The sequence below is a fragment of the Carassius auratus genome, chromosome 5 (assembly GCF_003368295.1).
Source record: "Carassius auratus strain Wakin chromosome 5, ASM336829v1, whole genome shotgun sequence".
NCBI lineage: Eukaryota > Metazoa > Chordata > Actinopteri > Cypriniformes > Cyprinidae > Carassius > Carassius auratus.
Genome location: NC_039247.1, coordinates 21,147,054 through 21,159,995, shown reverse-complemented (window position 1 = coordinate 21,159,995; position 12,942 = coordinate 21,147,054). Strand labels below are relative to the sequence as shown.

The 12,942-nt window shown below is 39.8% G+C and overlaps 1 protein-coding gene across 1 annotated transcript; it reads right to left on the bottom strand.

Annotated features, from left to right (window-relative positions):
- Nucleotides 1-329: 329 nt before the first annotated feature.
- On the bottom strand, nt 330-12,596 carry LOC113080831 (embigin-like). The gene is made up of 8 exons (XM_026252887.1): nt 12,411-12,596; nt 3,313-3,372; nt 2,066-2,255; nt 1,824-1,906; nt 1,582-1,715; nt 623-911; nt 499-532; nt 330-408 (listed from the first exon to the last, which is right to left on the bottom strand). The coding sequence occupies exons 1-8, from the start codon at nt 12,520-12,522 to the stop codon at nt 348-350; spliced, it is 963 nt and encodes a 320-aa protein (XP_026108672.1). The 5' UTR covers nt 12,523-12,596; the 3' UTR covers nt 330-347.
- Between the last annotated feature and the right edge of the window lie 346 nt (nt 12,597-12,942).

The following is a 12,942-nucleotide window of genomic DNA, read 5'->3' as shown; positions in this document are numbered from 1 at the left end:
GTTTATATATTAATATATATATAGCCGAAATGAAATCTTTTCATTATATGAAGCGATTTAATACTTTAATAAAGCTTTAAGAAAAAGAATCAGTTGTATCTTTAGTTGACCTTTATTATTAATTGACTTCCAAAAGGTCATATATACACTTAAACCTTAGTAATTACACTATTTTGAAGAAAACATGCTTTATATATCTTTAATATGTAATATATGTAATACTGTATATATTTTTATGTATGTGGCTGAGCCAGAATTACTTTAGGAAAAAAATATTGCTTATTGCTTTATGTGATTCAGGCCACATTACATAATCACATTATTTTTCTTCTGTTAAAATGAAAACATCAGGGCTGCAGTTTTCTTTGTCTTGCTGTGTTGTTCACTCCATTGTTCTCATCACCAGCGCTAGAAAGAACATTAGCATCATCACTTAATTTTTAGGAAATATATTCAGTGAATCTTTAAAATCATACGAACTGATCTGAACACACTTACAGTTTGCTGGTTTGTTCTGAGCAGACATCATTCTCTGCAAATCAATAAATCATTTGTTAATTTTCAATGGTGACAGATCTGAATATGCATGATTATACTTCATATTCATTAAAGTTTACTGTACCTCCTGCAGAAGAGTTGTCCTGTTGTGGCTTGTTGCATTTTTCCCAAAGCAAAATCAGCGTGACCAGGACAATGACTTCAACCACTATGGCAATGAAGGGTTTGAGAGGCTCAGTATAAGACAAGACCTTCAGCTTGACGTAAGACTCCCTGGGTTTGATATCAAACTCAGCGCTGCATATGTACTTTCCAGAATCTTCTTCAGTCAGATTCAGAACAGTCAGTTTTGTATCACTTCCATTAATAACGATCTTGTAGTTCTGAGGGTTTGCAGTAACATTGATAAGGACCTGTGTAGGGAAAAACACTGATATGAATGTTGTTACTGTTACTAGTCCAACTATTAACAATATTTTTGAGTAAATTAAATGAAATTATAGTAGCTGGAAAACTTGAAAAAACAAAAGGTGTTTACTTATGCACTATTCTATGATGTTGAAAGTGTGGAATGTTGATCTGTGTCCCGAGAGACGCACTATACACTGTGTACTCATACACTATGTACTGATGCACTATGTACTCAACCATGTAGTTTAGGAATTATCTTGTCATTCATAATTGGAGTCTGATAGCCCCTCCCCCTTCACAATGTAATTAAAGCTGCAACAGTTGAGTGCAAAGTCTCCAACATTCCAATCTTCGTTTTTTTCTGGTTATTTAAGTGCATCATCTGGGTGTTTAAAGTGCACATTTACTTTTTGGAATTTTCAGTGTGAACACACTACTCACACTATTTATAACTACAAAACATCATAGAATAGTGCATTAGTACATTATTTGGGATGCACCTTAACAAAACAATACTAACAATAACTGGAACTACAAAATAAAAGCTATAGGACTGAATAAGCAAATATCAATAAATATTTTAAAAATAACTCTGGATATGATAACCCCTTTATTGTGAGGTGACGTCTAATTTAAGTATAATCAATCCCATGTTCCTCATTTCTCGTTCACCTTTTCGGTGTCGTTTGCCTTGTACCAATTCCAAGTGTTTGGTGTGTGTTTCAGTTTGAGTTTACATTCAAGTACAACTGAATCTCCGATGTAGCTCACTACAGGTTTGTTTCTTGTGTCTTTTATTGCCGGAACTTGAGAAAAAAAGCAAAATACATCAGGTTAATGTAAAATCTAAATGATGGATATGACTGAAGAAACCATTTAAAACAACACAATGTGTACATAAAATGACAACATACCATCTAAAACAAATGTAACTTGTGCCTCATTTTCTCTGAAGTTGCAGGAATAGTTTCCCAGGTCTCTGGCCTCTATACTGAAACTATGAAAAAGGTTAAACAACTTAAAGCAGTGTTAAATCATTGTTTAGTAATACTGAATTGACTGAATACTTAATGTTACTCCTATAACATGTCTTATTTGCATTTTTCACATTTACTAAAAATGACACGATTATTTTCTTGAATAAACAACCACTTACGTCCTTTTAAGGATATACTGTTCATTGTTTCTATTTACAGATTCTTCAGAGTTTTCAATTTCTTGTCCATCTTTAGTCCAATAGCCAGTAATGTTTGGAGGGTTATTTGGTATATCAATTAGGTTACATAAAAGCTCTATTTTTTGGGGTGTCAGGATTGCAAGCTCTTCAATAATGACTTGATTTTGACCTGTATTCCGAGAAATTATAGCCCAATCAGCAAAACAAACTTCTGCAGATATGTACAATTCAATGGATTGTCTCTAGTAGATTAAGCTATTTTTGATTATCTTATTACAAAATCATAAATTCACATTTTAAAAGAATAATTCCCCCCAAAATGAAAATTTGCTAAACATTTACTCATTCTCAAGCCATCTAAGGTTTAGATGAGTTTGTTTCTTTGTCAAAACAGATTTGGAGAAAGGTAGCATTATCACTTAATCAATAAGTTATCCTCTGCTGTGAATGGGTGCTTTCAGAATAAGAGTCCAAACTGCTGATAAAAACATCACAATAATCCACAGGCCAAATAATCCACATGACTCCAGTCTCTCTATTAATGTTTTGTGAAGTGCAAAGCTGCTGTTTGTAAGAAAAACTCCATTATTAAGGGGTTTTAACTTCATATAGTCGGTTTTGGGTAAAATATGACTAATCTATCAATAATCATGCTTCTTCCAGTGGAAACTTTCCTATCGTCCTTGCATCAAAATCCACCAACAAATATTTTTAGATATGATTTAGCTGGAAACAGTCCTTGATCTTTGCGATGAGATTACTTTTTCAATGGAAAAAGAAATATGGTTAGAGGACTCATATTTTAGCCATAAGCAACAGTTTAAAGTCAAAAACATCTTAATGATGGATTTTTTTATTATAAACATGCAAGTTTTCACTTAAAAAGATGTTAACTGATGGACTGGAGTCATGTGGATTACATGTGGATTATTGTGATGTTTTTATCAGCTGTATGGACTCTGATGGCACCGGTTGTTCTGACGGCACCCATTGACTGCAGGCAGAGGTTGGATCCACTGATGAGCAAGTGATGCAATGATACATTTCTCCAAATCTGTTCTGATTTAGAAACAAACTCAACTACATCTTAGATGGCCAGAGGGTGAATACATTTTCACCAAATTGTAATCTTTTCTTAATTATGTAATAATTTTAGCATTTGTACTTATAAATGATGTCAACTGCATACTTGTCCAGGCTAATAAGATATTACAAGGTAACCATACCTTTGGATACAGCTTTCTGTGTTGTAATTCCAGGATCAGACTGTGGGGAAGGGGATGTTTCTAAAAAAATGAAAGAAGAAGAAAATAAAAATACATGCCATTTGACTTAGCACTGAATAAAAACACTACCAACTCACCATTCTGCTAGAGTGTAGTGATGTTACATTCAGACTGAAGCTTTGAAGATGGTATCAAAAAAACAACACATTTCACATTAGATGTGTTCGACATGGTGGTGGAGATGAAAACATAGCCGTCAAGCCTAACACTTTCTGCTCCCGTGACACTCTTGCGGTGTTTCTGTACTTTATCTCAGATTAAGTGAATTACATGCATTTTTATCAGATACACAGACGTTTCAGAAACATTTCCATGAGAAACAGAAAAAACTTTTTATACTGCTTAATACAGCGCTATCATAAGAATAAAGTTCAACAAAATCATTTACCATTTAAATCCTAATAATGTTGGGGTATATATGCTTTTATAATTGTATGATAAACGTGTCTCAATACAACAGTGCGACTACAATAGAAAAATACTTTTGCCGTTCTAAAAATAGATTTGTGGACATAATTTATACTGAAAAGGTTCGAATAACCCGAAACACACGAGATCTTGTTGTCATGTGGTGAATCTGGAGAAACTGCGCTGGCTGCCCCATCCACACGGAGACACATTTGGGAGAGTGAAACTGATATTTTCGAACTATTTTTTTTGCATTAGGGGCCATTGAAATGGATTTCAATACATTTATTCAAATTGAAAAATGCCTGACTACGCCACCTTTGGACTTTCACCCAAAGAATCGCAAACTTGTTACAAGCCCGATTCCAAATAAGTTGGGACACTGTTCAAATTTTGAGTAAAAAAGGAATGGAATAATTTACAGATTTCATAAACTTATATTTTATTCACAATAGAATATAGATAACATATCAAATGTTGAAAGTGAAACATTTTGAAATGCAAAATATTGGCTCATTCTGGATTTCATGAGAGCTACACATTCCAAAAAAGTTGGGACAGGTAGCAATAAGAGGCTGGAAAAGTTAAATGTACATATAAGGAACAACTGGAGGACACATATGCAACTTATTAGGTCAGTTGGCAACATAATTGGGTATAAAAAGTGACTCAGATTGGCAGTGTCTCTCAGAAGTCAAGTGGGGCAGAGGATCACCAATTTCCCAAATGCTGTGGCAAAAAATAGTGGACCAATATCAAAAAAGAGTTTCCCAGAGAGAAATTGCAAAGAGTTTGAAGTTATCATTATCTACACTGCATAATATCATCCAAAGGTTCAGAGAATCTGGAACAATCTCTGTGCGTAAGGGTCAAGGCTGGAAAACCATACTGGATGCCTTTGATCTTTGGGCCCTTAGACGGCACTGCATCACATACAGAAAGGAGATATGGAATGAGTACTGAGTATGGGGAAAAGCTCCTTTTTTCCTCTATACTGAAGCCTTATTTTCAATAATGCAGTGCAACTGCTCTGCCATTGGTTTAATCTGTAAACTTTTTTAAACCAATGACAGTGCTGCATAGCCACGCGAGCCTGTGAGCGAATGGCTATATAAGCAGGCAAATCGCCAGAAGAAATCAGGTCATATGACTGAAGCGACGACACTGAAGCCACAGCCTCGTGGCATGGCATATAACACAGTACTCATTCCGTATCTCAGGGAACCGAGGTTATGTTCATAACCAAGTACATTCCCTTTCGATACTTTACTCATACTGCGTTTGGGGAATGAATTCAACCGCATTGTGCCACAGTAGAGAATGACCAGACTTATCTTGAACACCTTGGGGTCCAGGGGATAAGTGAGAGGACTGGAGCCGTCGAATCCTTGATGCTACACTGCTAGAGGGAGCTAGCTCCCTGGAGGTGGCATGATGGAGTCTGATAGAGGCCGTCGTATCAAACCAAAAGGACCTGAGCGTGCAAGTTCAGAATGTCCAGGTTATAGAATCTGACAAAAGTGGATGGTGAGTACCAACCGCCCGCCTCACAGATGCCCTTGACAGAGACACATCTAGACAAGGCCCATGAAGAGGCCATCCCACAAGTGGAGTGGGCTCTTACTCCTATGGGGCACTTAAGGCCCTTAAGGCCCATAGAGGAGTAACATAAAGTGATAGTGTCGACTATCCAATGCGAAAGGCATTGCTTTGAGACAGAAGACCCCTTGGTGCAGTCACCAAACCAGACAAAAGCTGGTCAGATTGCCTGAACGACTGTGACCTCAATGTATATCCTCAAAGCCCTCACTGGGCAGAGTAAATCCAGCTCTCGCTCACCTTACAATGGAGGCAGAGCTGAGAGGGAAATTACCTGTGCTCTGAATGGTGTCAAGAGCACTTTAGGGATGTAACCATGCCTGGGTTTTAAAATAACCTTCGATTCATTGGGCCCAAACTCAAGAGATGCAGGGCTCACCAAGAGGGCCTGCAAATCACTGACATGCTTGACCAATGCTAGATCAAGTAGCAGAGCAGTTTTGAGTGTTTGGGGCCAAAGGTCAGTTGAACGCAGCGACTCAAAGGGAGGTCCTTTGAGTGCTCCAAGGACCGTGTGAAGATCCCAAGTGGGAAAGGTGAGAGGACGCGGGGTTTGATAAATGACGGTCGTAAACCTTACCATGTAGCAGATCTAAGTGAACCCGAACTTTATGACCTAATTGTCAACTACATCAGAAGTGATGAGTTAAAAGCTGCAGAAGATGAGGGCATGACTCAACTTCTCCTCCTTTCTGACCTACTTAATGACGTGCTATCAGCTCCAGGAACCAGAGCCGCTGAATTGGGTAATGTGGCACCTGTCTTGATGGGAGATTAACCAACACAGCAACAGGGTCACACTCCAACTGATGACGATGGAGAAGTTTGCACACAACCGTTACACATGGACAGAGACACTTGCACACAATCGTTACACATGGACAGAGACACTCACACACAATCATTACACATGGACAGAGAAACTCGCACACAATCGTTACGCATGAACAGAGAGACTGACATGCACTCATCATTTCAGGGCAGAGACACCTATGCACTTACCAGAGAAGCCACCTAATCAACGCCTGGTATGCCAGACCAAATTGGTGATGCTCCTTTGGGTAGGATGAACTTATCTAACATTTCTGACCATGTTCTAAGATTGTCTGATGTTTCAGCTTTGTTACCACGTAGAGAGTTTAAGTTGCATGGTGGTCAAATTTGTGATACAGGCTGTGACATGTCTTTCAATTGTCTCTGTAAGCAAATGGATCATGGGTTGCAGGAGGGTTTCAGTGAGTCTGAGATTATCAGAGCAGTCCTTAAGATAACAAAACCTGGTACATTCAGAGAGATGTTGGTTAATAAGGATGACCTCACTACTGATGGGTTGAAAAGATTTCTGCGCTCTCACATTAGAGACAAAAATGTAACTGAACTTTTTCAAGAGCTAACTAGTGCTAGACCCACAACAGTTTCATTACCGAATAATGGGCCTGAAGCAGCACATTCTTTTTGAGTCACAACAACCTGGTGTAGGTTTTAGCTATAACAAAGAGCTTGTTCAGGGCACTTTCATTCACACACTTTACCAGGGGTTAAATGAGAGGAACAGCCATGTCAGACGTGATCTTAAACCTTTTCTCTCAGACATGCAGGTTAGTGACTTGCTCTTTGGAAGAAATAACAAAATCAACAGCTGAAGAAGAAGGGCGATTGAAAAGACTGGGTTCAGTAGGTAAAAGCAGACCAGTTACTGTAAGTGCTGCTCAGCACTCTCAAAGTGAACTGAACACCCCAACAAAAGTTGACGCTGAGTTGCAAGCAAACCGTGATGCGATCAAAGAATTAACTGCTCAAGTTTCTTCTCTAACCAAGCATCTAGCCCAGATGTCCACCCCCACTGAGGCTGTGAAGCTGAAAGACTGCCACTCACCTACTGACCGCACACAACCACCATGGTCGGAGACCAGAGGTAGATGCAATGACTGTGTACAAAAAAAACAATACCAACTGTGTTCACTGCTTTGTTTGTGGCCAGGCAGGACATCGCGCCATTGGCTGTCTCCAACGAAGGTTGTCGGGAAACGGGAAGAGGTCACTGGAGAGGGGCAGCCAGTGATACAGGGGCAGCCCCGAGAAAAGGTCAAAACACCTAAACACTCACAGTCAAACTTAATTCTCAGGTTCCCCTTGATGGATGGGCAGAGATTGATCTTCAGATATGCAGCCAGCGTCATGGGCGCCTGACAATCAGAGTGCCACTACTTATCAGTCGTGACTGCAATTACCCTCTTTTAGGTAGTAATGTAATTGCGGAGATGATCAAAGCAAACATTGATCAGGACGATATTGTTAATGTAACTGAAATACTTAAAGAAGCTTTGAGTGTCAGTGACAGTACCTTGGAAGCATTAGTCTTCACTCTCCATACCATTAGACCCACGGAGATGCCACAGTGTAATGTACGCCTTGGCAAGAAAGGTGTAAATATCCCTTCAGGCAAGATCCATGAAGTCCAGTGTAGAATTCGAGGATGGAACAGTGGAGGTACGATGATGTTTCAGCCGAGCCCTGAGAATCATTGCCCGGAGGGTCTAGAATTGTTCCCAGCTTTAGTTGATGTTCCTGTTGGCTCATCCAAGCGCATCAAAATCCCGATTCAGAACTCGACAAAACATGACATCTATCTTGCAAAGAAAACCATTCTTGGTACTCTTGAAGATATACTTGATCTTAAACCAATCCCTCGTTCCTCCATAAACGGTGATCCAACGCCTCAGAATACAGCCCACTTGTGTGCAGCTCAATTGTGTACTCATGAGCAGACTTTGAGAAAAAAAGAAATGCATAAACCCACACACATGACCAAAGACAAATGGCATTCTCCTGTTGACTTGTCTCATCTAGCTGAGGAAGAGCAGGAGATTGCGAAATGTATGTTATTCGACCAGTCAGATGTCTTTGTTAAATATGACACTGATATTGGTTGCATTTCTGACTTACAACCTAAAATCTACTTAAAAGATGATACACCAGTCCAAAGGTCCTACAACGCAGTCCCAAAGCCCTTGTATAGAGAGGTTAAGGAACATGTTCAAAAGCTGCTAGATCATGGATGGATTAGAAAGTCTGTATCACCTTATTCCTCTCCCGTGGTCTGCGTAAGAAAAAAAGATATGAGCCTACGCCTTTGTGTTGATTTTCGTGGACTTAACAGCAAAACTATCCCCGACCGTCACCCCCTTCCATGTATTCAGGACCTATTAGATAGCCTAGGAGGTTACTCATGGTTTTCCATACTTGACCAGGGCAGTGCATATCACCAGGGCTTTGTTGAGGAGAACTCCAGGCACCTGACAGCTTTCAGCACACCTTGGGGATTGTATGAGTGGATCCGTCTTCCTTTTGGCCTTTCCAATGCGCCGGCAGCTTTCCAAAGATGTATAGAAGGTGTGTTGTGTGGTTGGAAACAGGTGGAACATCCTTCTATGGTCTCAGAATAAATTTCTGTCTATCGAATGGTTAACGTCCCCAGACAGTTGCATTTCGGAGCGGATTTGCTCTCGAGACAGAGCCTGGAGGAAAGGGAATGGAGGTTGCACCCCCAAACAGTGAGCTACATATGGCGAGTGTTTGGACAGGTGGTAGTGAACTTATTCGGTTCTCCCTATTCCCCCCATTGCCCCTGGGACTGGAAGGTCTAACCCAAGAAATCCTCAGAACCAGTTTGTATGCTTTTCCTCCGAATTTCAGTTTTGAAATCCGGGATACAGTTGGACAGAGTGGAAAAACTATTGTTGGTAGCTCCATGGTGGCCCACTCAGGCGTGCTTTGCAGAGCTGATCAGTTTGTTAGCGGGCTCTCCGTGGTAGATTCCCCTCAGATGGGACTTTCTTAAAGTATATGTGTATCACCTAATCACTCGAACATAGGTGGCATCTCAGTGGGCCGTCATCCCCTGGTTTCTCGATTTATGCTGGGTTGGTGACTGCTGCAGCCTTTCTGCCCTGTGTGAGTTCCATCATGGGATCTATCCTTTGTATTATGAGGGTTATCAGGATATCAGTTTGAGTCCCTGGAAACTGTGTCAAAAAAATTTATAAATATAAATCCTGACTGTAGAGACAATCCTACTGTTAGCTCTGTTAGTTTCGCTACAACCAAGGCCTGACTATGTCCCTAAGGTTGCTTTAAATCCTTTTCACTTCCAGCAGGTGGTCTTGGAGGCTTTTTTCCTCATAGAGGCAAGGTTAGGAGATCTAGGCCTTTTTCCTGTGAGGGAGCTAAGATCCATGTTGACAGCCCGATGACGTGAGTCCAACCAGCTGTTCATTTATTTTTGGAGTAAAAATAAAGGTTGTGCTGTCACAAAGCAACGCATTTTCCATTAGCTGGCGGAGGCTATATATTTAGCCTATGAGGTGTGCGGGTTCGCTTTGCCCTTAGAAATTTGAGCTCATTCCACGAGGTCGGTGTCTTCATTGCAAGCCTTCCTTAGTGGAACTTTTATGGGTTATATATGTGCTGTGGCAGGATTTACCTCACCAAGCACTTTTGTCAAATTTTAAAGCCTGGATGTGAGGACAGCTCCTGGCTCCTGGGTTCTTCCATTTGAGCAGATCCTTTCCTCGGATCCCAGCTACCTGTGGTACGTCAGGAGTGATGATTAGCGTGGCATGGGATTAATCAGTCTGTGGCACTGCTCAGATGTTACTGTATGAGAGCCCAGGTAGCTCTGATAGTGGCCTTCAGCTTTTATCCATTGTTGGGTCTAGCATAATCGCATCTCCCTCTTCACAATACCGCATAGATATTCTATGGGGTTTTAAAGTCAGGTGAGTTTGCTGGCCAAATAAGAACAGGGATACCATGGTCCTTAAACCAGGTACTGGAAGTCCTGTTGGAAAATTAAATCTGCATCTCTATGAAGTTCATCAGCAGCAGGAAGCATGAAGTGCTCTAAAACTTCCTGGTATATGGCTGTGTTGACCTTGGACCTCAGAAAACACAGTGGACCAACATCAGCAGTTGACATGGCACCGCAAACCATCACTGACTGTGGAAACTTTACACTGGACCTCAAGCAACATGGATTGTGTGCCTCTCCTCTCTTCCTCTAGCCCAGGGATAGGCAACTTCGGTCCTGGAGGGCCACTGTCCTGCAGAGTTTAGCTCCAACCTTAATTAAACACACCTGAACAAGGTGTTTTCGGGATTACTAGATAGATACAGGCAGGTGAGTTATTATGAGGGCTGAAGCTAAACTCTGCAGGATAGTGGCCCTCCAGGACCGGAGTTGCCTATCCCTGCTCTAGACTCTGGGACCCTGATATCCAAAGGAAATGCAAAATTTACTGTCATCAGAGAACATAACTTTGGACTACTCAGCTACAGTCCAGTCCTTTTTGAAGCGAGATGCTTCTGACTGTGTCTGTTGTTCAAGTGTGGCTTAACACAAGGAATCCGACAGCTGAAACCCATGTCTTTGTGTAGTGGTTCTTGACTCCAGCTGCAGTCCACTCTTTGTGAATCTCCCCCAAATTTTTGAATGGGTTTCGTTTCACAATCCTCTCCAGGGTGCGGTTATACCTATTGCTTGTACACTTATTTTCCTTCCTTTTGCCTCTCTATTAATGTGCTTGGACACAGAGCTCTGTGAACAGCCAGCCTCTTTTGCAATGACCTTTTGTGTCTTGCCCTCCTTTGCAAGGTGTCAATTGTCGTCTTTTGGATAAATGTCAACTCAGCAGTCTTCCCCATGATTGTGAAGCCTACAGAACTAGACTGAGAGACCATTTAAATGCTTTGCAGGTGTTTTGAGTTAATTAATTGATTAGATTGTGGCACTAGGTGTCTTCAATATTGAACTTTTTTACAATATTAATATTTTCTAAAATACTGAATTTGGGATTTTCCTTAGTTGTCAGTTATAAACATCAAAATTAAAAGAAATAAACATTACACACAGTCTGTGTGTAATGAATAAATATAATATAGCCTACAAGTTTCACTTTTTGAATGAAATTAATGAAATAATTAAACTTTTTGATGATATTTTGATTAAATGCCCAGCACCTGTATATTGTTCCAAGTTTGTTTGTATACCGCGTGCAAATCTGTTTTTACAACGGTAAAAGCAGTTTTTCTGTAGCAGTTGTACTGTTTTATTTAGTCACGTTTATCACACAATACTGAAAAAAGCACATATACCCCCCAACGGGAGCAGAAAGCGTCGGATTGATGGCTCCGTTTTCAACTCCGCCTCCGACGGCGCCGAAAGTCAGACAAAATGTCTAACTTGCATGCATTGCTTCAAGTCAGATTTCGATCTGTTTGCGCGGCACTCAAGTCGAACACAGCTAGTATCTGGTTCAAACGAAGTTGACCTCAGCGCTGTTTCCTTTGTATTATATCACATTACAGTGTGTTAGCATTGTTTTTTTAATATTATTATTATTATTATTATTATTTTTATCATATCATATTGGCCATGATATATCGGACTAATTCAGAGTTAAAATAAACAGATCATAGATTTAATTTATAAATTTATATTTTAGTTATTTTAGTGCCGAAAGACTTTAACAGTAAAAAAATATTTATATAAAATATAATAAAACAAACAAACAAACAAATAATTTGTAGAACCAGATGGCTGTAATGGAACATTAAACTTTGGAAGGTGTTATTTGTTTTTATGACCACTAGATGGCCACAGCATAAACCTTTTTTTAAAAGCTTCGAGTAATGAACATTTTAATAAACATTTTCTCTGTACAATTGTGATGAAAACTTCAATGGCTCAGAACGATTCACTTCACCATGACTACTAGAGAAATTGGCCTAATCAAGGTTAAAACCTGGATTAGCCTACTCAGAAGCCTTAACTCAGTTTAACATTAAAAACATCAAAGAATGATTTTACAATTATTTAGAAACATTTTACAATAAATTAACCATTCCCCAGAAAAAAAACAAATCCCTGGGATTTAAATTCAGACTAAATGATATCAAGGTCAAAGCTTGAAAAAAACAACAACAAGGCCCCATAAATGTTGCACTACATTAAAGAGCAGAAATGCACATACCTGTGTTCATCCCATCACAGCAGATGAGAAGTAAGGTGAGTTGTATGACATTAGCCATGGAGAAGAGTGGTCTTTGCCCGGTGCGGTGCTGTGTGCAGCTAGGATGAAGCATCTCTTCTGCTGCGTCTTTTTCAGAAGCAAGTCACCACACACCAACTCCCCTCCCTTGTCCTCTCTTACTGCTGCCATGGTGACTGGATTCTGCTTGCTGCTACCCATTTTAAATTAATCATGAGTGTCAAGAGGCGGCCAAAGCTCCACTTTGAAAGACACGGTCATTCTAGTCACCACATTATTTTGTGGTGTGTGGATGTTTTGTACTCGTAATGGTAATAGCATGTAAAAAAAAAGTTAGTTTAGTAACTTAATCTAAATACTTTAGAATAGGCTACTTTGAAATACTTAAGCTTTATAACACAAAGGAACATTAACTGATGTCTTGTTTTTATGCTTTCTGACATCTACCAACCATAAGATTTGTTTTCTTTGCATTTTTATTTTTAAGAACATCAAATTTCCACAGAATGTTTTG

What these genes read in the sequence shown, in the direction of transcription:
- LOC113080831 (XM_026252887.1), bottom strand. Translation starts at nt 12,522, where the DNA reads ATGCTTCATCCTAGCTGCACACAGCACCGCACCGGGCAAAGACCACTC. An exon ending in GGACAACTCTTCTGCAGGAG is followed by an intron (nt 533 to 622) that starts GTACAGTAAACT and finishes ATTGATTTGCAG; the next exon opens with AGAATGATGTCTGCTCAGAA. An exon ending in TCAGAACAAACCAGCAAACT is followed by an intron (nt 409 to 498) that starts GTAAGTGTGTTC and finishes TGTTCTTTCTAG; the next exon opens with CGCTGGTGATGAGAACAATG.